This window comes from Haemorhous mexicanus, chromosome 3, assembly GCF_027477595.1.
Source record: "Haemorhous mexicanus isolate bHaeMex1 chromosome 3, bHaeMex1.pri, whole genome shotgun sequence".
Taxonomy (NCBI): Eukaryota; Metazoa; Chordata; class Aves; order Passeriformes; family Fringillidae; genus Haemorhous; species Haemorhous mexicanus.
Window position 1 is genome coordinate 19,293,828 of NC_082343.1, and position 23,940 is coordinate 19,317,767.

General features: G+C 39.8%; 1 protein-coding gene across 1 annotated transcript in view; it reads right to left on the reverse strand.

Moving 5' to 3' along the window:
- DISP1 (dispatched RND transporter family member 1) overlaps window positions 1–19,528 on the reverse strand; it is an 89,907-nt gene extending 70,379 nt beyond the window's left edge. Inside the window, exon 1 of the mRNA XM_059840982.1 lies at window positions 19,377–19,528. Coding sequence (XP_059696965.1) covers window positions 19,377–19,498 — 122 coding nt within the window. The 5' untranslated portion in view covers window positions 19,499–19,528. The remainder of the gene's footprint in view (window positions 1–19,376) is intronic.
- Window positions 19,529–23,940: the final 4,412 nt, after the last annotated feature.

A 23,940-nucleotide genomic window follows, 5' to 3' on the forward strand; every position in this document is an offset into this window, starting at 1 on the left:
ACATTCATCTGCATCTGCTCCTTTATTTCCATTTGAAGAACATGAAGGTGTAAATACACAATGTTCCCCACAAGCTTTAGGAGATGGGACAATTCAGCTAGAACATTCCAACAGTGAAATCACCAAAGAAAGATCCTGGAGACAGAATATGGGAGAAGAGGAAAGGCAAACTGCTTTTGTGACCCATTTCAGAAGGACAGCAACTTTTCATTATTTAACATTTGTAAAAATCTTTAATTCAGGCATTCAAATAAAACCTTTATGATATCTCTAATCAAAATCTCTACATAAGAACACTATGCCTAGAAGGTGAATATATAAAGTGGAATATAAACATACCAACAGGAAAACTGGGATGAAACTCTCAGATCTCTCCTTCTTGCTTAAAACAGAGGGATTTTTGTAAGAACACTTGGTTTTTTGTCAACTACAGACAAATCACTAAGGTTGTAACTATGCAAAATAACCCATCAAAATTCAAACGTGCTCAGATGAACCATTCTGTAATTTCATCTGAGAAGTTCTGGAGTTTTTTGCTAGAAGTGCTAGTTTTCCCTAGCTCAAATAGCTCCCATTTCTAATATTTTAAATGAAGTCATCTGAAGTCTTTTTCTAATTGCCACTTAGGCCCAAATCAACCATGAGGACAAAAAATAAAACAAACACCAAAAAATTAAGACTATTCTGGTAAACAGTACTTTTGGTACCCAAGCCAAGCAGCACCCACAAGAATGCAGTCTGGCCACAATGAAGCTCTTGATATCCAGTCCCTGCCTCCCTGACTGACCCCTGATCACCCAGAACATTTCAACAATATCTGCAGGTTTGCCCTGAGACATTATTGTGACTACAACATGATACAGAATAAGCAATCTTCATCTTACAGCACTTTAACAATCTCCAGCCTCTCCCACAAATGCAAAGCTATTGATTATTTTATTTGTCCAAGACCAAGACCACATGCTAATGTTTGCCCAGTTTCACTGCCATCATTTTTCAAGACCAACTTAAATATTGTCCCAAAAAGTACTTTTAAAATTAGATCTTGTAAGCAATATATTAAATTTTTCCCTTAGAAGCAGGATCTCATTTTGTGCAAGTTTAAGATACCAAAAGCCCACCTAAAAATGCACATTATTTCTTGGCAAAGTTAATTATCTGTAGATGTAATTATTAAAGCTCAAAATCATGTTTCCTTACAAATAACTGAAACATCTCTTTAACAAAGCAGTAAACTGTTGTACAGCATGAACATTGTCACTGTCTCCTTTTAGCAGATAATTTCATTTCAGTGCATTTTATTGTAACTACCTTCCAGTACTTCTCCGCACTCAAAGTTTTCCTGTTTTGTAACACTCTGGAAACCCAACATCTTGCTTTGAAACAGCTTTGAAACCCTGGCTTATGGCCAACTTGCAACTGATACTACAGTTTAAATACCTTCCTAGCAAAGTTGCACAAACTTCAAAACACTCTGGGATCAGTCATTAAAATGTTTTTGTTTCAGTTACAGCACTAATGAAAACCAAATGTTTACATTTATTTTAGCCAGCTTAATGGTCTAGGGACTTTGCTTAAAAGAAAGCTCTGAATCAACCCTCATTTACTTGAATAGCAAAACAACATTGTACAGAGATACAGGATAATATTTTTAAAGGGTTTAATAAGAGTCAGCCTCAGATTCAATTAAGGAGACCAAATTAATTGCCTCAATTTTCTTCTTCTCTAAAGTCTTCAATTACAGCACACTCAAAACGATGCACTTTTAGCTGCAACTTTACAGGCTCAATTTGCAAACAGATTTAAGACCAAAAACTAATGTTGTGCTACAGGATAGACCATTGCAAATTAAATAAGGTACAAAATACCAGATCCTGCCTGAAGTTTGAGTCTTTCCAAAGTGCTTGCTTGTGAAAGATATCACTGTGCTATGCAAGTGTATCTCCCAGTTATACACACACCACATTCATCGGACATGGGAATATTTGGGGTGGAAATTGCAGCGTGCTAAATGAAATGCTCCATACAAAGTTGTCTTTCAGCTAGGAGTTGTGACATTCTGCTGCTGCTTTAATCCATACCTTCTACAATAAAGACAGCAAATTCTATGCTGGTTTTGTACAGCCTTAGCAATGCAAAATAAATTGATGTTTCAGCAACATTTTATGCCTAAATTCATTTTTGAACGCTTTGTATGTACTTCTCCACAGCAAAGAATACAGAAGGTCTGCTGAAGCAAAACCAACACAAGCTGGCACAAATATCTACATTTCAGTAACAACACTGTTAACCATCATTAGTATCTCAAGATATTTGGAGCATGCACCACCTGTTTCCAACTAGCTCTCATACTGTTCAACCGCATGACTAATGACAGCTGCTAAAAAGTCTAAAATATCAGGAAAAGCAAATAAAAGTGTAACAGCAGCTAGGCAGGATTGAGGCGAGCCACAGTCTTTTGCTAACTATGAGTCATTATAACACATACAATCCTCCGGTAACATGAATTTGCACTTTACAGACTCCCTTCACCACAATTATAACTCAAAAGTTAGTGTTTCTGTCTGCAGGAATGCCAGTGCCTCTGTGCAACAGCTGCTTCTAGGCCAGAAGGGTAAGCAGGCTGCCCGTGCACTTCCAGAGTTTTATAGACCTAAGGAATCCCTAGCAGATATTTCCCAGTACACATCCCTAACATGCACATTCATCCTATTTACCCAGAAACAGAAAATAGAGCAAAAACACTGCTCAAGAAGTGACACCAAGTGCACAAATGCTAATCCAAAAAGCAATTTAAAATGAATGAATCTCAAATAATCAATTTTTTATTCTGCAAAATGTGTAAAAACCGATATATAGCAAGAAAGTAAAGGTTATAAATAACTGATGAGCAAGTAAGTAAACTTGGTAACATTCACTTTAAGTGCATTACCACTATATTTGAAAGTGGTTTTTACTTATGAACACTGGCATTCTTGCCATGCTTTCAAAACTATGCAGAAATCTCCCTGTGTAAAAAACCTTCTTTCTAGTGCAGAAAGACATTGAAAAAAATCACATCCTTACAGTAATTCACTTGATTTCTCTATTTAGGAGATTTTTTTTTTTTCCCCCAGAAATTAGAATACAGAATTCTGGTACTAAGTAGCTGATAATTGCTCTTCTGTTAATCCCAAAGGAGGAGAAAGGAATAATACAGGAAGAAAAAAGAATACTTAAAATTAATACACTTATGTTTTATTAAAAAACCCCAATGCAACATAAAAGTCTTCCAAGGCCTTAGGTCTCTCCCGGTCACGACTTTATGGAAGATGGAGATCACATCAACAGCACCACACGCGAAAAATTCTTTCTCCAAGTTTCAGCTAAATTATCACTAAAAGCAACAGGAAATAAGATCAAATAGTTCAGCTATTTAAATGAGAATGCAAAAACAGCTGAGAATAATTTCTTATTCCTTTATTTTGTAAATCCACATACCTGCTCTTTACTACTTTGAGAAAGAATCATGGCATACTGCTTATATAGTTATTTTTCTTATGTGGATAAGAGAAGTATGAATTTAACCACACCCTTCAAGAACCTTCAAAAATAACATTTCTCAGTGTGAATTTTCTTGGACCCTGGCAGCCTTACAGAACAGTCACAGCCCCAGCCAACAAAGAGGTCCTCTTATAACATTTCAAATAGATACAACAATGCCTTCATTTATTTAACTGACCATACCTGCCTATCACAATTTCTCTCAGGCATTCAGCACAGAATAGTAATAAAGAGCACGTGAATCAAACAAGCAATACCCCCTGAGATCAAGAAAAACAAATTCCTGCAGGAACACAGTTGGAGCTAAGTTCCAACTTTTGAGTACTGTTTGCACAAAACAGCATAGAAGTGCAAATCACGAATTCTCATGAGACTCCCACATCCCATCTGCATACAAAGGGAACTTTTAAGTTTTAAAACCTAACCTATGGTTTGGGACAAACTTCTCAAATATGACTCTTTTAAGCAGAGCAATACACGATCATTTCTCTCTCAAAGGGAAATAATTACACCAAAAGCAGATTACAGAGAAACAGCAATACTGAAGAATTAAGTCTCATTAGTTCAGAATATTAAGACTGATTTTTATGGCTCATAGAACAAGCTTCTGTTCTTGCATGCAACAGGGTGTTTTCTTTTATATGAAAACACCTTGAGGAAAAGAGCCAGATAAATACTAAATATTTTCCAGCAAAACAGAACTTGACACTTGTCATATATTGAGCATTCTCACTTTAAAGCTTCATCTAATTCAGTTCAAAACATAACCCAAATCACATGACCTGTTCCAGAAGAGCAATATGGAAGTAAGGAGAGCTTAAGAACAAGGCGGCTGCTCAGCTTCCTCCACACTGACACACTCATGGGAGCAGTCACGCCTTTTGGAATAAGAAAAGAAATTCTGAGTATCTCTTTTTTAATCCCAACATTCTGCATCTGGGGCATTTTCTCACAGTGTATTAAGGGTTAACCAAAAAGCATTTAATAGAGATTACTCTGTGAATATTAGGATCTTGGTGGTTGGTAGTGTCAGCTTTGGAAGCTGGCTGTTGGGTCAAGCCATAAGGATTGATGAAAACTGAGATAATCAAACAAATGTACACAGCACTTTGGGTTTTCTTCCCTGTCACTAGAGCCAAGTGGCCTTTCTGCGTACAGCACAATCTCCAGGTATGCAAAATCAACATATGGGATGATTGAAAAAAAACCCCAACACACAAAACAAAAACATGGTGGCTTTTTATCTAAAAATCTACTTGGAAATTAGGCTTGAACTGCCATAAAAGCATTCTAACCCAAGAGCATTTGGTCACTGGTGATTATCAGCAGAAGAGATAGATTAGTATTATTAAAACAATAGCTAATAAAATGAAAGAACTGCAAAAGACATTCATCCCCAAGCACTGTTATGTTTTAGCATCCTGCTGAGTTTGTACACTTGTGGGATATGGGCTATATTAGAGCAGCACGTGGAGCCAGCACCACATCAGGCCTCACAATGCGAAGCTAGAAATCCACTTCTTGGCAATTCCAGTAAAGATTCTCACAACTTCATTTAGTCCTGGACATGTCTTCAGATCCATGCCCACTTTCTTCCCGAAGAAGCTGAACTCGTGTGAAAGAAACTAGACTACAGCTTGTCTCACAGCTCTGTAAGGGCTCCCTTCCTGGCACATACTCCTGACTGGATGTTTGGCTGCAGGGAAGGACCCAATGAAACTGTATCTATAAAGAGGTGCAGAAAGTACAGACTCCACATTACTCATTCTGAATGGAAAACACATTTTTTTACTAGCCCCATTCAATGTTTAATGGGGCTAGTATTAAGCTTACATGAACCACTCAAGATATTTTGCACTACATCTATAAAAGCAATGAAAGAGCTCTTCTACGAAACACAAACAGTTTCAAACACAGCTATCTCTGTACCTGTCACTTCACAAAGGCATCTCTGGCTATTGCTATGGATACTAAACCCAGAGAACATCTTGTCACCTTCATCTGGAAACTCAGACCTGCTACACTAAAATAGCACACTGAGGGTATTTCATTTACACTTTTAAAAACACACTTCTTTGTAGAGACATTTCTAGGTTTTGGAACACACAAGGCATAAGACTACCACACTTTTCTCAAAATACTTTTAATAAACTTTACATGTGAGGTAACTCTAAAAGGTTGACAGTATAGCTTATATGGGAACTGACTGGCACAGACTGACCATGCCCAGGCATGCTCCTCCACTCAAGAAACCACCTTTGATTACGAAGTGGAAGGGAGCAGAGTCATTGTGGCTGTGGAGTTTCACAACTAAATTTATCACAGAACGTACACAAGGACCAATTTTACCAAGAAAGCTGCTGCTAATTGTTTTACTCCACTAAGAGTGGTCACCCATTTTTAGCAGCTGCTTCTTTAACAGGTGTTTCTCTCTCTCACCCTTCACTTTCCACAACAGGATATTTACCTTTTCATTATTTTCCACTATGTTGCCTCTTGACTTTTGGTTACTCTTTTGGCTGTTTGACCCAAAACTGAAACAAGTGTCGTGCAGCAGCTGTCTCATCCTTAAGGGCTGCCCAGCTTACAGCGAGACATGAGCACCACTTAGTGACACCTTCACTGTGACACAGGGTTCGTTTTCCTCAGCTTTCAAACATGCCTGCCCACTCTTCTTCTAGTTTAACCTGGGAAAGGAACAAATTAAAGTTTGACTTCTGGTTTAATTGCATACTTTTTCTAGTGGTTACTTGACAGCAGAATCTAGTGCTGTGCAGGTCATTTGCATGGGCTCCAAAGCCAGCAGTTTGTATTTCTGAATCAAGATTTGAATGGTTATATAAACACATTTATCTTTGTGGGCTTTATTTTGGAAGTGGAGAAAAGTAAGTGTGCAGCTACAAAGGAGCAAAGAAGCTGACTTGGAAGGCAGAGAACAGATCAGAAACATACTTCAAGTGTTGTGTTATGTGATACAACATACAAATGCTCTCTCAGGCATTTCATCTATGCATGCAGGATTTTTATGGCTTGATTTCCTTGTTATGCCAGTTCTTAGCCAGAAAAAAATCACGACCCCTTTTCCCAATCACAGCAGGTCTAGGACCTCTTTGCTTTGTACAGGTGCATGAGATGCAGCACATTTTGCAGCAGCAGTTCCTTAGTTCTAGGCGTGTGCATTGCCTCCCTATTTCAAATGCTGACTGACAGACTTCAACACACAATACAAAGCACACAAAATTAGCAGGGTCTTTTTACTGCAGGGGGAATAAAGCAACTTTAGCAACTGACAAGTTAATGCAAAGTAAGGATATACACATGAACATCTCTGTTTTAACTCTTTTCAAAGTGAACTTAATTCTCAAAGCAGACAGACAGAATTCATGTTCGTTGGCCAGTTAGCTCCAGTGAGAACTGCATCAATTGAAAGCAGAACATGCATTTGAAAATAGCTACCATAAACCTTCTCTACCTCATTCCTCTGTAAACAAACATTAAGAACATATCCATGGCAACTTGCTCAGGAAATGAGAATTTAACATAACCTTTTAAAAAATGATGCCAGCTCTTTTACAAAGAATTCACTGAAAGAACTATAAACCCTGTAGGGTGACACCATAATTATAAATTTAAATGTCTGGGCAGACCTAACTTAAAACAAGCACCTGCAGGAAGAAGCCCACAGGGATTTCAACCTCATGCTACCAGTCTTGGAAAAGGTATTTCATTGCCCTAAAGACCCCACACACCCTCTCACTCTTCAACACTCCTGGTCTGTTGAACCAGAATGACATCATACAGCATTGTCCTCAGCCTCTAAAAGAACTTAAATTAAAAAATAAATCCTTTAGCTGTATTGCTGTATCAATGCTCCAAGACAAACCAGCTTATACCAATGCAGCCTCCTTGCTTAGAAAATAACAGGACTGGGATTCCAGTAAAATTTGAATTCTGCAATCTTTCTGTATCCTTATAAATCATGAATGAAGTAAAAAACCACACTGTACATTTGAAGTCTTTGAGAAAGCAGCTGTCTTCAACAACAGCAGGGAACCAAAAAAGGAAAGGAAGAAAAAAAAATTATTTTCCATATATTAAAAATGAAGGAAATTACCACAAGGTTAGATATTTTTAACCTATCAGAATTTTAAATTATTGTACTTTAACCTGAGGATACTGTAGCAGAAGAATTCAAACACAATTTAGGATTTCATGAATGAAACATTGGGCTTATATACTAACTTCTAATGTGGGAAGACAAGTCTGAGAGTTTTAACTCTACAGCTACAGATAAAAATTAATCCTTGCAGCATTACATTCTGTGTGTGGAAAACAGGGACAGGAATTAAACATTCCTTTCAGCAAATCATAATTCAACAACATGTCTAAGATTAAGATGCTGACAGTTCTGTCTCCCAGGCCCCAGTTCCTGCTATCAGAGTACAATGCCTCTTATTCATGCATTTTAATTGCCAGATTTAGAAAAAAAAAAAGGCATGCAAGATAAAGGCTACTATCTGCTAATGAGGGAATGGTTTATTTTATATCTTAATTCTGACTCGGAGGAATGAGCTAAACAGTCGGAAATTTTAGAATCTGATATCAAACTTACCTTGGGGTTTGAAGAGTATAACTTCTCCCTCATCCCCAAAGCAATTTTACATACAGCTAGGGAAGAAAGATGATTCTGGAAGTTTGTAGCCATCAGTATACACTTGGTGTATCAATTGGAAGATATTTACAGATGTGAAATGGAAGTGAGCCAGAAGATTTATAAAAATATTTCCCCCTCTCCCCCAGTGCAATATTACTTTCTTTGAAGAGCAGGGAGTGGAAAGGAGAGAGTACAGAGGTGCAATTTTGACAGCTAGACCCATTATCACAAAATGAGAAGGTGATTAACATGTGTCCAGTGCTATTAACCACTTTGATACCTTTTTAATTTGAATATCCCTGCTTTCTAGAAACCCTTCTAGGATTTTCTAATACTCTAATGGTTAGAAAGCAGCTCAATAAATCAGCTAATCCTGCCTCTCAGGGCTGAGGGAGAAAAACACAGTCTAGACAGAGTTAATCTGTGCCCTACGAGGCACTCTAAAAATGGCAATACCAGAGTCTTCCCAAGCAATCTGTTTCACTGGGTCACAGTTCTTTTCTCGTGTCCATTTCCACTCTCTGTTGCAGTTTAAGCACGTTACCAGAGGTTCTGTTGTCAGAGAGACTAAACTGAAAAATGCTCTCCGTGTTTATACCTCACCTGAAAAAAACTCTTCCTTCCCTCTGTAGTCTTCCATTCTGTAAGGGAAACACTTCTCAATCTTTCTGTGAATAAAATAATTACATTTTCAAGACTTCATTCTTTACTTACCTCTACACTGTCTTGTAATCAAGCTTTTCCTGGAGTGAAATGCTTAAGCCTGGCAAGAAGGACTATTATGTGCTTTGTAGAAACTCATCCTGCTTACATGTCACAGTACATCTAAGCTGTCTGCAGCAGCTGTGTTAACAGAATCATATCTGGCTTCTCAATTGCATCATCCCCAGAACTCTGCACAACACTCATTCTACTCCTCCACAGTCTTCTTGTACAAAGATGATAAATGAAGGATCTTGAATCTTGTCCTCATCCAAAAGGCATAGTTTTCTCCCTTCCAGACTGCATCTTCTCTGTCCTCAAGTCTCTCTGAACCCTATCCAGATTTTCCAACACACTCACAGCAATTCCAAGCTTGATACCATCTGCTGTTAATACTGCACAGCCTTAATGTTTCACTTAAGTCAAAATTAGTGACAGAACCCTGCAGTGAGCATTCAGTCTCCACATCCTCTTGTCTGACAGTGATCCATGAAACTATTTAAGGCTTTTCACCAACTTTATGGTATTTAGAGAAACATCCTTCCTTTAAATACAGAAAAAGCCATTAGAATAACTAACTAAACTCAGAACACATTTGTTCCTCCCAAAAAAGTCTGGATATCATGCCATAAAAGGATTTGACTGGTTATGAATTTTGATTTGAGAAAATCCACACTTATGTTTATTTAACACTTTTTGTACTTATTACTTGAAAAACTTATCCAATAGCTCACATTTGTTGCAGTACTTTTGCAAATGGACGCCAGAACTCTCGTGCTTCTTTTCTACCTGACCCACTTAGCTACAGGTGCCCAGCCTGGCTTGTCTCCCCATTTAAGAACTTTATCTGACAATCATTCTGTGACTAGGAAGCAGGTGAACCTTAATTTATCCTTTAAGTTTCACCTGCTTTCCAAATTACCCCTTGTGTAAGTGTTCTTCATCATCTTCCTTATATAACAAAAATTCCTATGCTTCTGTTTCTGGTGTCAGGCATAACTACAGCATATTCTGTAATGAAGATATATCTAAAACAAGTATACTAAACATACAGTCTAGAATTTTTAAATGTTTTCCTGGGAAGAAAGTTCATTTAAACCTTTTCCAAAAAGGTTGCAATCAATTGATTTTTTAGAATATTTTCACCACTCAGGTCTTTTATTAGTTGTCTACACCCTAATTTATAAACACCCAGTAGCATTTCACATTCAACTTCACAACAGTCCAGTCTGGTAAAGTGGGAAAAGAAAAGTTTTATGTTGCAAACACAAATGATCTCACTGACCACCAAACATCTCCTTGGTGCTAACTGAGGTCTCTTGCCTCCTGTCCTACATCCCACCATGCCTTGAGCTCTTTCTGTGTAGCCCTCAGCCAGGATCTTACAAGGACAAAGGATGACCACATCACTGGAGCACAGCTACTGCACACAGCAGCCACATCTACACCTAAAATTACTTGATATTATTAATTGTAGACAGCCTCTCAGGAAGCTGTCTGTAGATGTCTGAATTCACTGGAAGGAGGTAACTATGAGAAAAGAAGAATTTAAGCAGTGGAACAAAGCACCTGCCCTTCTCCATGTAATAGCCACAAGTGCTTGTTTTGGCCCATGGTTTATTACACGCCACATGCCATGGAAAGCTATCCAGAAATAGCTCACAGAAGAGATAATCACATCCAATTCACAACTACCAAAATATTTACTTTATTTCAACTTTTCACTTGCTGCATTTCTGTCCTCTACTCCACTCCAGTCATTCTGCTCAAAGCTGTAATACAATGGAGGAAATTTGCAACACAGATATGAACACAAATTTCCAGAAAAGACAAAGAAGATACCATAGAACATCCTCTTAACTGGGCTGACAGAAGGGCTGGTGTTATTTCTCGAAGAGTAAAGTAGTACAATTGCTTTGAGCTATCATTCAGACCCATTATTATAACATTTAGTTGACTAAATGTTAACCTAATACATCTTTTACACTAAGGCACTGACCACCAAAGCCTTCCCTGAACCAGAGAGGGCAATGATAAGAGAGAGCACTCAAAATGAAGAATTCCTCTCAGAGTCTCCTAATCCTGTTATTATGGCTTCTGTTTGTGGGTTTTACAGTTTTAGCAGCCCTCAACTTGTAGGTTCTACAGATTTAGCATGCTAAGTTCTAAAATCAGAACCTAAGTTCTAAAATAAGAACTCTAAACAGCATATTAAAATTGTCTTTGGGGGTTTGAGGATAAGATGCCAGAAAAAACAAAAGAAAAAAGAAAAAACAAAATCATGTTTGGCACAAGAAAACAGATGCAATTTTTCCTGCCTACATAGTGAAAACAAAAATAGAAAATCTTATCTTTTTGGAAGTCAGTAACTTCTTTATTGTGTATGCAATTAGTAAAGCCATAAAAGAGGAGATGTTAAAGAGCTTCACAAAGTAACAAAAGCTAAGAGAGGCACAAGCCTTCCCCAATCCATTCAATATCACACATCAGTGATCAAAATCTATTACAAAAAAATTAAAACCCCTTTCAATTTCCAAAAAAAAGTGGTTTGGTTTGTAAAATTCAACCATGTACAGGGAAATAACAAACCACCATGTGACCCTCTTATGGAAAGGCCATGAAAAAAAAGAAATTTGTCTGGAGTTTGTGCTGGCCAGGCAAATCAATATACTTAGTCATAATTCCACTTCACCACTTACAAAGCAAGTAATTGTTTTTCCACTAATGCCATGTTGTCTACCATTTTTTAACAGAGAACAAGTAGCCAAAGTACTCCGTTTGCAGATCAAACTGGCTTTACTTGACAGCAAAGAAAAGTAGTTTACTGATGCCACAGTTAAGCAGTAACACAGAAACCTCTCAGTTACAGCTCACAGTCAACCACAACTACTTTGTTCAGCTGTCATGGTGTATAAACATTATTACACAATGACATTTTCAAAACCCTTAAAGCAAATCTTGTTTGTAATCAAAGTTTATAAAGTTTCACTGTCACAGAAAATACCTGATGCCTAATTCAGGCCCAGAAAGTGTCCAGGACCATTCAAGATCCGAGACTTCACTGCCACAGAAGTGAGTTCTAAACTATATTAATGATCTTACTTTTAGCTTTAATAATGGATTTTGGTTTTAATTCCATTATGTTTTTATAAAGCCATCAGCATGACATACATTTCACAGGACTTACTTCAAAGGGTTAAGTTACTGAATTCTTGCAATACCTACTGTTGTTTTTTATAGTAGTAAAGAAGCTATTAATAATAAGTGAGAACGTATGTTTAAGACTAGGGTAAAGTTTATTCCAAAAGGCAAAAATTCCCTTCAGCTTTATATAATTATTTAGAACAGCATATGTATTAAAGAAAATATTTTAACTTACTTGCATATTCAAAGTATGTGGCATAGCACTCTGTAATTTTCTAAGCCTAAAACATCATAAACACAGCAATCTTTAATTAATTACCTAGTTCTCAAAATCCCCTCTTCCTTCCTCCCACCCAAAGATATCCCTACATCACCCAGTTTTGATGCAACTTCAAGAACTGCTGCCCAAGAGGGGTGTTTCAATATTAAATACTTTTACCATTAGAAATGGATCTTATTAGCTGTATTTCTGAGCACAGCAACTACTTTCAGTAAACACAACAGGGAGAAAATTCCTAAGAAATCTTTCAAGTTCACATCAAGTCTAAAAGCATTTTCAGTCTAAGCTTGTAAGTATCAAGCACCCTCTAGGTCTTACAACAAGTAATAAGAAAGTGCAAAACTTAGAAGACCACAAATGGGGCTTTGCAAAAAGACCAACAAACAAGTTCCAAAACTCCCAGCTTTAATTCCAACACTACCCTGAAGCACAAGTGTAATCTGAGCTGTACCATTCCACTCACATTCCAGGTAGAATGGATTTTGTGTTTACAAAATGCATCTTCTCAAATCTCACTAGCGATACTTCATCCTGTCTATAAATACTTAATCACAAACATTTCACAAAAGGCAGCTCATCGGCAGATGAATCTTCTCTAAGTTAAAACGAAGAAAAATTATGTTACAAATGAACAAGGTATTGGAAAAGAAGCCTTAAAGAGAGATGCATTCAAACAAACAATTTCTTAAGTCAGTCACTTTAGATCTAAAATATTTTTCAAGCATATTCATTGACCAGACATGTACAAGCCACAGGAAGATGATGCTGTACTTAAACTTCAAAACCTGAAACAATTCTCTTCGAGAGTTTCTCCAAACGCTCAGTAAACAGCAGACAGGATACTTTTAAAAAGCAAGGCACAAGCCCAGTATTAGCTGTGGCAATAAACCTTAGTGCCTTTGAGACTGACTTCCTCGTTCAGCTCCAGCAGGCACATCTTATCACATGCAAGGATGGCAAAGGTACAGGGAAATACCAGGAAGTCTAAAACAAGGCTGGTAACAGCCCCTGACCAACCATAGTCACGTAAAGAGGAAAGATAAGAATTTAAGCTCTAGGAGAGGGACATATTCTTGTCAACCCAGGAATAAAAAGTTTAATTTCTAAACACTCTGGCTCTGCACAAGAAGGGAGTACTGCTAAGCACACAAGCTTCACCCAGGAGCATAAGTGTTTTCAGATGACAAGGCAAACATTTTGCCTTATTAAAGCCTATTCCCCTCCCATTTCATCTGCAGTGAAGTTCATTAACAAGGAAATACTACACAAGACTAAAACACAGTTTCCATCTGCTATTAGTTATGGCTTAATTCAGTCACTTTTATTAATTTGTGTTCAATAGCACAAGAGTGATGTTGTACTATAGACAGCACAAGAATGTTTTTATCATGCTGTGTTCGTCTGTTTCTACAAAAACAACAATGCTATACATAAAGATACACAGCAAGACCTTTCTTCAGAGTCTTGAATGCAGAAAGATGTTATTTCCAGTCATATGTTGACTGCACCAACCCATGAAAGCAAGTTTCTCATGTCTCCCATAGAGGATAAAGATGGGGGAGAAATAAGAACAGAGAGGGCAGAAAGAATGTTTCTTTCACAGCTGCGCACACTGTGAGCAGCGCTCTGGGCTCTGCATCACAGAGAACACCCAGCACGGCACACTAACATGCCCCTAGGTTACCATACAGCTTCTCTCATTTGGGGCTGCAAGTGTTTAGCTGTGTCCATATCACAAGACCTCTGCTTCCCCACCTCAGCACTGAGGTTCTGCCCCCTCATGGGAATAGACTCCACATGTCCCTATTTGTGGGAGGAGACCCCAGGGATAGCAGGGTGGAGATGCCCTGGGAGGGCACTCCCCTGTAAACGTCCGTCAACTGTGGCTCCCTCCCAAAGAGCTAGAAAGTTCTGCGATTCCTCCTTCCCCATTAGCCTGTATGTTGGTGCCACCCTCTTCCCCTCATCTCATTCGTGCACCCCCAATCTCTCTGCTCCTGCTCCTCCCCTGGTCCCTTATCCCATTGGCTCTTTGTACCCTGGCCCCTCCTGCTTGCTACTATGTTATAAACCCTTTTCCCGCCCTGCTCTGGGCTTTTTGCCACCAGCTCTCCTTTAGTCTGGTTGTATCCCTGCTTCTCTCCTACCCACCCTGCCTAGGATCCTCTACTGCTCCTTGAATAAACCCGGCTGGACCCTTCGTAGAGTGTGCAGAGTCCTCCTTCTTCATCTGGTTGGACCTTTTTGAGCTACCTGGGATTGTGTGCGCGTGAGGTGAATCGAGGAGACAGCTCCCCTAGGAGTTGGACCACCTGCCCAGGATTCCCCTCAGCGGGAAAAACCTGAGAGGGTCATCTTGTCTCCCCAACAGCAGCTGCAGCTCCTGCACCTATTCTCATTTCCTACCACACACTTCAAGAACATGCACCTTACAATCACTAATTCTTTCTCTGGTGCCTTCAAATGTATTTCTACTTAATTTCAAATGGCACTTTCTTTCCTATATACCACACAGTTTCTGTCTCTCTTCAATGCCACCTTTACTAACCAGAAAACTATGCTCACAAGGTGAGCTCTACACTACTCTACAACACCATCAGCAACTTTTAGTCTTCTGTGATCCCTGGGCTTGCCCTATTCCATTTCCCAATACCACTTTTGCTGATTTTCTTTGCCCCACTCCCCTTACTTGAATGCTTCCACTTCCAGATCTCCTTCCAAAATCACCATCTGACACTGGTTCCCCTTCCCACAACTCTCCCAGACAGATTTATTTCTGTTAATATTGCATGCTGGAGAATCTCCCACAGAGAAACTTAAGCTGCTATTTACAAGCATAGAGTAAAGGTCAGCTTTAAAGATAAAAACCAGGATTTTTCACCTTTATAAAACTGCTTCAGAAGCAGCTCTGAGCTTCCCAATCAGACTCCTCTGTTATCCTAGCTTTCACCAGCTCAGATAGACTATGCTCCTTGATGCCCAGAAAGTTTCTCAGAAATCTTCATTTCCAATCTTAGAATCATTACAATTGGAAAAGACCTCTAAGATGATCGAGTCCAACCATTAAACAAACACCTGCCAAGTCCACCACTAAATCCCATCTGTAAGCACCACATCTGCATGTTTTTTGAACATTTCTAGGGACGGTGACCCCATTACTTCCCCGGGCAGCCTGCTTCAATGCTTGACCCATCTTTTTAATGAAGACATTTTTCCTAATATCCAATCTAAACCTCCTCTGGAGCAACCTGAAGCTGTTTCATCTAGTGCTATCACTTGGTACCCAGGAGAAGGAACCAACTCCCACCTGTCAACAACCTCCTTTCAGGTGGTTGTAAAAAGCAGTAAGGTCCTCCTGGGCCTCCTTTTCTCCAGACTAAACAACCCCAGTTCCCTCAGCTACTTCTCATGCGACAGATAGAATTCACACTTTTTTCATTACTGCAGGCCTCAAAAAATCAGAACTCAGATGTGTCATGACACATTTAACAATAGCATTAATGTATCACACTTCAAGAAGAAAACCCCTTAAAAGGGTATGATACTAAAAGAAGGGTCTCCTTTTTACAGAAGAAGGGTCTCCTTTTTACAGAGACAGAAGGGTCTCCTTTTACAGTTTGTTTATTTACAACTAAACACTGATCAGTTGATCATTATTTGCATTAAAAAACTTCAGTGTCAAACAAGTAGCAGTTACAAATTTGTACTGCTTTCACATAGCAGTCTCCCTGAAAGTGTGATTTAGAGGTTACAATCGACTTTTACCCCAAAGTTAAAGCAACCGTTTTTTTCTCTTTTAATATAAGAACATTTTTACACCTTCCCATAGTATTTATTTTTTGCTGCACTTCACACCAAAGCCCAGCTGACTCTGTAAAAACCACATACAGGAAATCACACTAAACTCAGAAATACCATATGGCTGCTGAATAAGAAAATAGCCATGGTTACCAAACCAAATTCATTGCATTGATCACTTTAAAGAGAGATAGATGTAAGCTTGCTAATTACCTGACGTGCTTATTATATATTTCAAAGTTTGAAAGTAATTCTATCCCTCTATCAAAGCCAGTAAATCAATAATCTCTGTTAAAGGCTGAGAGAAAAAGTCAAGCTTACTGCCCAAATAAATCTATGGTCAACATATGAGAAACATTACTATGAAAGCCATTCAAAAAGTCTCCTCAAGGGAAAGGGTAACATTTTGAGAACTAAGTGTTTTCATATGTTGTTTTTACCTTTGTTCTTTCAAAGTCTTACTTTTCACCTCTTCTATGGCAAGATTTTTTTTGGAGGCCGCTAATCTGAATTCCATCTCTTTCTTCTCAAGGCCCCTTGAGACCTTCTCAAGGCCCAAATTACTGTCCTTTGTTCCTGCTACAGTAATTCTCTGAGCAGTCAAAAATAGCTTCACATAGCATGCTCCAACAGAGCCAGGAATGTGTGATGGTAGCATATTTGGAAAGAAGGAGTGAAAAAAAAACTGAAGCGAAGAGAAAAAAACCTCATTCTCAGCAATGTTGAGACTCTGCTAAGAAAGATTCATCCTCAAGTTGTGTCTCCCTCTGCCCTGGAGAAGGCAAATCCATTGAAGCAAAGGTTTGGCTGTACAGACAGGAAAGCCCAGCCACTGACACTGCCCTTTCCCAGGTGCCTTGAAGGCAAACAGACATCGCTGTGGCCATATTTATCACTTCATATAACTGGCAAACAACCTTAACTTTGCTACAGTGAGCTCAAAAGCAGGCAAAAAAAATGGAAAAAGCCAATAATTGAATTTTATTCCCTATATATACACTGTGTCCCTCAAAAGGGGAAAAAACCCCTCCTGAGTGATGGCACAAGGTTTCAAAACTAAAGGCACTCTTCCATACTTGGCACCACTCTTAGTGTCAAGTCCACACTTCAACATCCATCTGCTTCTAACCAACAAACACATTTATGCTTCTACTCTCAAAGTAACTGTGTCCTCCAACTAGGCTATGACACTAGTACAGGATATCAGTCCCTTCACTCTAAAGGGGAAAACAAATCTTCCTGTGGAATCTGATTTTTCTTTCTATTTAACAACCACCAAAATATCCTACTCTAAACAATGATAAAGCTCAACCACTCTATTCTGAAACAGAACATGAGTGTCAAAGGCTGTTTTGTTTCCTTATTTTAATATTTAAAGACAATTACTTAAGAAAAAAAGCCCCCACCTGGATGTTTGCCTCTTTAATTTGTGTTTCCATTTACACAAGCATTCAGCAATCAGCACAGCAACCCCCCAGTAGTAGTTAAGAGTTGCTGGGAGCTACTAAAAAACTGAAGAAGCACAAGTAATTTATTTTATATTCAGAGAAAAACATAAATATATGTAAAATAAATACAATCTGTAAATGTTATATACATTCTACTATAGGGTGAAGGTTTGATTACAAGCTTAAATATCTGCCACAAGAGACTACAAATCACAGAATCTCCTGGGTTGGAAGAGAACCACAAGAATCATCCAGTCCAACGCCTGCACGGGACAGCCCCAAGAATCACACCGTGTGCCTGAGAGCATTGTCCAAACACTTGAACTCTGGCAGCCTTAGTGCCATGCCAACGTTTGAAATATTTATATATTTTTAATGCACTTTTCCCTGGCCCCACCTAGGCTGTTTGACATTAGATCTCTTCCACACCCATCCCTGCAGGCTGCTTGCTTCAGGCTCTTATTCCTTGATTCAGTTAAGAAATCCCTTATTCCTTCCAGTCTCAATTCATCCCATCTGATTCCTGGCACCTATTTTTGCCTGTAGTTCCACCAGTCAACACTCTTAAAGCTGAGCACTTTTATAAACTCACTGACAACCCAGATGCCTTGTCCTAAGTGTTTGTTACTATTTCACAAGTTTATCCAAGCCAGATATTCTATAACTAGCTACTTGCAAGTATAATCAGAGAGTTTTTGTTCATTTAAATCACACACATGCTACAGACACACTGAGTAACTACAGCTCTTCATCTCTCTCCTGAAGAGCTGGTTCTCATTTACATCCATGCTACATGAACCACCAACCATTCTGCAAAAATCTATTTTTCCATCTCCTCCAGAAGCTGAGAAAAAGAGAGTGTCATATCACAGAAAAGTTTTTCATTAAACTTCTAGTATCCTCTCAATCTCTCCTAGGACAAGGATGTGAAGAACCAGTAGGTGTGCCCCTGATACAGGAACTAAGCCATTCCCAAAGCGGGGTACAGCGAGAGCTCCTGCACTGGCTGCAGGTGCCAACTCCACAGAAGACATGGGAACTGGTTGCTCGCACAAAATCCAGAAATAGAAGAGGTTTCTAACCTCTCTGGACAGACCTCTGCCCTAATGGTCTCACCAACACCTCCAGCGTTTTCCACCGCCACTGGAAGCGATGAGCAACCTTATCACAACATCGGTTGTGCGACCAGAAGTCGGAAATTACCGTATCCTTATTTCCCAAAACAAAGGGCGCCATATGAGCTCCCTTTCGAAACCACTGCCTGTAGACCTGCTCTCAAGGAGTCTTTGCTCCTAACAAATAAAATAGGCAACTACAAGCACCGTGTGTCTGAACAAAGGGCAGAAGCACACGAAAGGCTGATCACATCTCAGCCCGCAGCGAAGGAATAAAGTTAGGTGCTTGAACGCCTTTAAATCAGGAGGAAAAAAAGACCCCAGGTCCCAGAAAAAAAAAAAAAAAACCACAAAAGATTCAGAAGTGAAGGGGAAGAATTAATTCATTTTTACAAGATATTTTAAGGTACGGCTCAGCCGACACAAGGGCACCGCCGCTCGCAGCAGGGCTCTCTCCGCGGCGGCAGGGCCGCCGCTGTCCCGCGGGTGCGGCTCCCCGAGGCGCTGCCCCCGGACCGGGGCTTCCTCCCCCGCTACACGAGCACGGGGCGGCCACGGCCACCGCCGCCGCCACCACGGCCGCCGCCGCCGCCACCTCCTCCCCTGGCGCTGCCAGCCCGACCTGGTACCTGGGCGGCGCGGAAAGACCGCCCCGCGGGGCCGGCCCGCCCGCCCCGGCGAACTCCTCTCACCTCGCGACCTGGCGGCTGCCGGCGGCGCGACCCCGGAGGCGGCGGCTGCCCGTCTTCGCGGGCCAGGGGAGGGCAGAAAGCGAAAGGCGGCAGCAGCGTCCCCACAGCGGCGCAGTTACCATGGGACGGACGCCCTCTCCCGCTCCCTCCGGAAGTCACAGCCGGCGGGGCGGGGGAAGGCGGGGCGGCCGGCGGGGCGGGGGAAGGCGGGGCGGCCGGCGCCGCCATCTTGAGCGTGGCGTGAAGACCCGCTCCGCCTCTTGCAGCCCTCCCGGCTTCTGGGGTAGTGGCTGCGATGAACGGAGCGTGTCCAAACCTCCCCAAAGAACCTCAGCCTAATAGACACACTTTTAAAAATGTATCGAAACTGTGGGAAAGTCTTGTTTGGCGTTGAAAGGATTCCCCATTAGTCTTAGGAGATTACACCGAGACAGTTTCATCCTAGGCAGTGAAACAGATCAGAGTCCATGTGATGGACCACCCTTCATCTATAAAAACATGTCAATATTGCGCATGAAAGTGCACAGAGGAAACAACATTATCTGTACGGATAAACTTGGTGCTTAAGAAGAGCTTACTCCAGACATAGTTGTGCCAATTTGTGCATAGGCCTCAATTTTTAATTACATGGTTGTGTACTTTTCTGTCCCAAAAGGCGTCTTTCCTATTTAGTGCACAGAATGGGCTAAAACACAAATGTGGTTTCCTAACCTTTGAGCCCTTCCTTTTGCAGTTGGAATAAAAGTATGTCTTTGTAATTTTTAAAGCCACAGCAACACACAGGATAATTTGCAGTGATCCCTTGCAGATAATGAGCTGTTTCACTTTCATCGTGTCCTGAGGGTAACTGCCTCTCCAAAAACCCTTCTGAAGCATGTGAAATATCCGGGTCAGGCTGCTGATGGTTTGAGAGCTGGAGTCTACAGCCTGAGTCAGACTCCGATCCCCTCCTTCTCTGCTAATTCTCCCCCTGGGGTTCATTTGGAGTGGTTTTTATTGAGGGCTCATTGTAATCTCCAGTTCTGACCCAGGCCTCCTCCTGAACACAGCCATTGCTGTGTCTCCTCCACCAGCCCAAGGGTTTGCCTTTGGTCATATGGGGCAGAATCAGAGTGTAAAATGTTTTGAAAGTTGATGTTTTTAACACTGTCAAGTTTGGGACTAGAACTGCACTCCAGGAGTGTTGTGGTGACACAGAGGGAGCATATGAATTCTGGAGGAGATTTTTCTGTGAAGCAACATGACCAAGAGAGAGAGGGAAAGTTACATTTCTCCCATCTGCAAAAGACTTTGCTGTCTGCCTTCGTTACTTAATATCACGTTCTGCCACTTTGCTTCTAATTGTACCAATTTCTTCCATAGACATCAAGAAACAACTGAGTCATGCAATAAAGCTTCTGTAATTCCTATGACTCTTTTCTTTCTTCCTTCCCCCCTCCCCCCACCCCCGAATAGATTACAGGATATTCATCCAGTGATCCTCCAATGAGGTGCACGAATATCAGGAAAATTTCCACACCTCAGCTCCTATCTTTCAGTGCCATCTAGTGCCCACTCATGGAAGAGATGGTGTAATTAATCGAATTTCTCCTCAGCAGATCGATTTGCTATAATTAATGCATTTTGGAAATTGATAGTTGGCACCAGTACAAGGTATGTTAATATATTATCTCTCTATATAAATATAGCGATATATACATTCATATTTTTCTTTTATGGCACTAAATTCTGACACAGATCTCTTTTACATTAAATAAATTAAAATCACTAGCACTCACAAATCAAACATATGTATATATACCAGTTATTTATTTTTGGCTATGCTGTTCTCTGTAATTAATTAGATTCCTTTGGAAAATAGTGTTCTTCTTAAAAAAAATAACTGAAATAATTTATCACCTTCTTAATTTTCAGCTCTACTGAAAAGGAGTTACCCCCACCCCGAGCCAAATGACAATTTATTTACAAAGTAAATTTGCAAGGCTTGCAGTAACAGGTCTTTCTATCCATCTACAAAAAGGAACAAGGTGATTTTTGAGGAAAAGACAAAAGATGAAAGGTTATCCAGAGATCATCTGACTTCAGGTTTATATCTTTCATCCCTTCTTGCCTTTCTTTACAGGAATGGCTGTATTATTCTCATCACCAGTGAAATAGTTCTTAACCTTGAAACACCGTTGTCTGCTTTTTACTGTAACACATAAACTTGAGAGATGCACATGATGGAGTTATGTCACCTCCCCATAATACCACAGAGAAAGCACTTAATGGCCTGTACAGATAATTCCCCCTTGAAGATCTCAGATTCTAAATTAAGATGCTAATTGTGGTAGCAAATACAACAAAAGGAATATGAATATGGAATTCTATATATAGAATTGTGCATATTCAGATCCTTTTTTATATTTAACAAATCTTACCTTTCCTACCTGGCCATGAAAGAACTGGAAAGTTACTATTATCTGAATTGGTCCAGCTAAAGAGGAAACAAAACAACATGCTGCTTTCATTCTAGTAAAAACCTAATTTAATTAGGGCATTTTCAAATCACAATTCTGACAGCTGTGTTTATCACACTTTCTTCAAAGGATAGAAATTAGCATTGACTGACATTAGCATCAAAGCTTATTTATTCACCCACCCACATCCTAGCAGCCCTTCTGAGTTTGTCTGTTTGTTTAGCACTGTAATAACACTACAGTAAATAAAATTTCTTTTCAGAGAGTTTCTGGTTTTTGTCAAAGCATTTAGTGCAGGCTTGTCGGAATGCTACAGTAGAGCCCCTCGTTGCAGGTTTGAGCAATTTGATTATTACTCATCAAATACCCAGTTTGATGAGCACTGGGTATTCTCCAGAAAAAGCATTTTAAATGGTTAGCAAAGACATAGTCTGGGATCCAGAATTTCTTTTTCTTTCTTTTTTGTCAACAACTAGAAAATATTTGTCTTTCAGCAGTAGTGAGAGACAACATGTCAATCCTTAAGCTGCAGAAGACTTCTCAAGTCTGCCAAAAGCTTGGATGGGGTGGATATGACCCAGACAGAAATTGCTGACCACAGGCCTCCTCTGTTATGCTTTGCTTACTTTATAAAATCAGGAGAAAGACAAACACAGCTCTGTGAGCAAAGGGGCAGTGTGGGCATTTTCTGCCTTGCAGTGAAACATCGAAACTAATGAGGGAAATAGCTGTTCCTTCCCAAGGTTTATCATGTACAGTCAGGACAGTAACCTCCCATAGACAGTGCTAGCAGCCTTAGTTGAAACAAAAAAAAATCAGATCTCTCGCTGAAAGATGTCATTCAGAACATAAACAAGGAACAGCACAGCTGTAAAAGTTCTCTCTCCAGTGGATATATGATTCTAAAGAGAAGTGAAATTAAAAGAAAAAAAAAAAAAAAAAAAAAAAAAACCACCAAAAACCACCAAAAAAATTTTTAAAACCCCACAGAGAATAACTAGAATAACTAATGGAAGTAAATTCCACTGCTTTGACCACAGAATTACTTTCACAAATCCTGGGACTTAATGTGCAACCGAATTATCATAAGACAGCGGTTCTGTGTAATGGAAATAATTTCAGTTTTGGTATTTCATCCAGCAGTGCAGCCAGGCCTGTGCAGTGTGCTATCTTAGCTGGAGCACTTATTGAGTCTGACCACTGGTTTATACAGCAGGAGCTGAAAAGTGACAAATTCAACTCTCCAATTCTGAAGTTAGGAAAAAGCAGAAACGCCAAGGAAATGAGACACTCAGCAGCTGGTTGGTGAGAGAGAGAGATGAAAAATGAACAACTTTCAATCACTCACAGCACATGTTGTGCAGAAAAAGACTGAGCTCCCAGTTTTGCTTTGGAGGTTGTGTCACTTCCAGTCTTTCCTGTGAGACTCAAGCATGGCTTATGTTGGCGATTTGCATGTGGATGAATGAAATGTCTGCTTTCAGTGATTGTATTTCTGATTTGGTTTTCCCTAGTTGAGAGAGAAAACAGCTTTTGGGAGGATATATTGCCCTTCTAAATATCCCCATGCTGTAAACCATTACACTCAGATTGACTTTTTTTTTTTTTAAAAGGAGGAAAAGGAAAAAGTAGGGGAGGCAACAGTGTTAACACTAATTTGCGTTTTTAACTGACAGCCCAGCAGCTGGAAAATTTTGTTTATTCTGTTTAGCTAGCCAGAAACCACACAGGCCCATGTAAACTCAAATTTTGGGCATGCTTTTTCTCAACTACCATGAAAATGTCAGGCAAAAGCATAATTTAAATATCCCTTCCAAACATGTCCAGAAAACTTGTCTTGCGTAGTACTTTACACAATCCAGTGGTTCCCCTCACTTTCTTCAGGCATACCAGCAAACACAAATGTGTAACCAAGAGTAGCTTAGGACAATATTAAGTATCTCATAGGAGATTACTGCAGCAGCATATCAATTAGGATAAAACTATTCTTCTTTTATTAGATTAGTTGATCTATAAAGCAAATCTACCTTCTTTATGAATACTGACCAACACTTTAATCTGCAACAAAAATATGAAACCTGAAGTGCAAGAACTGAGAAAATCAC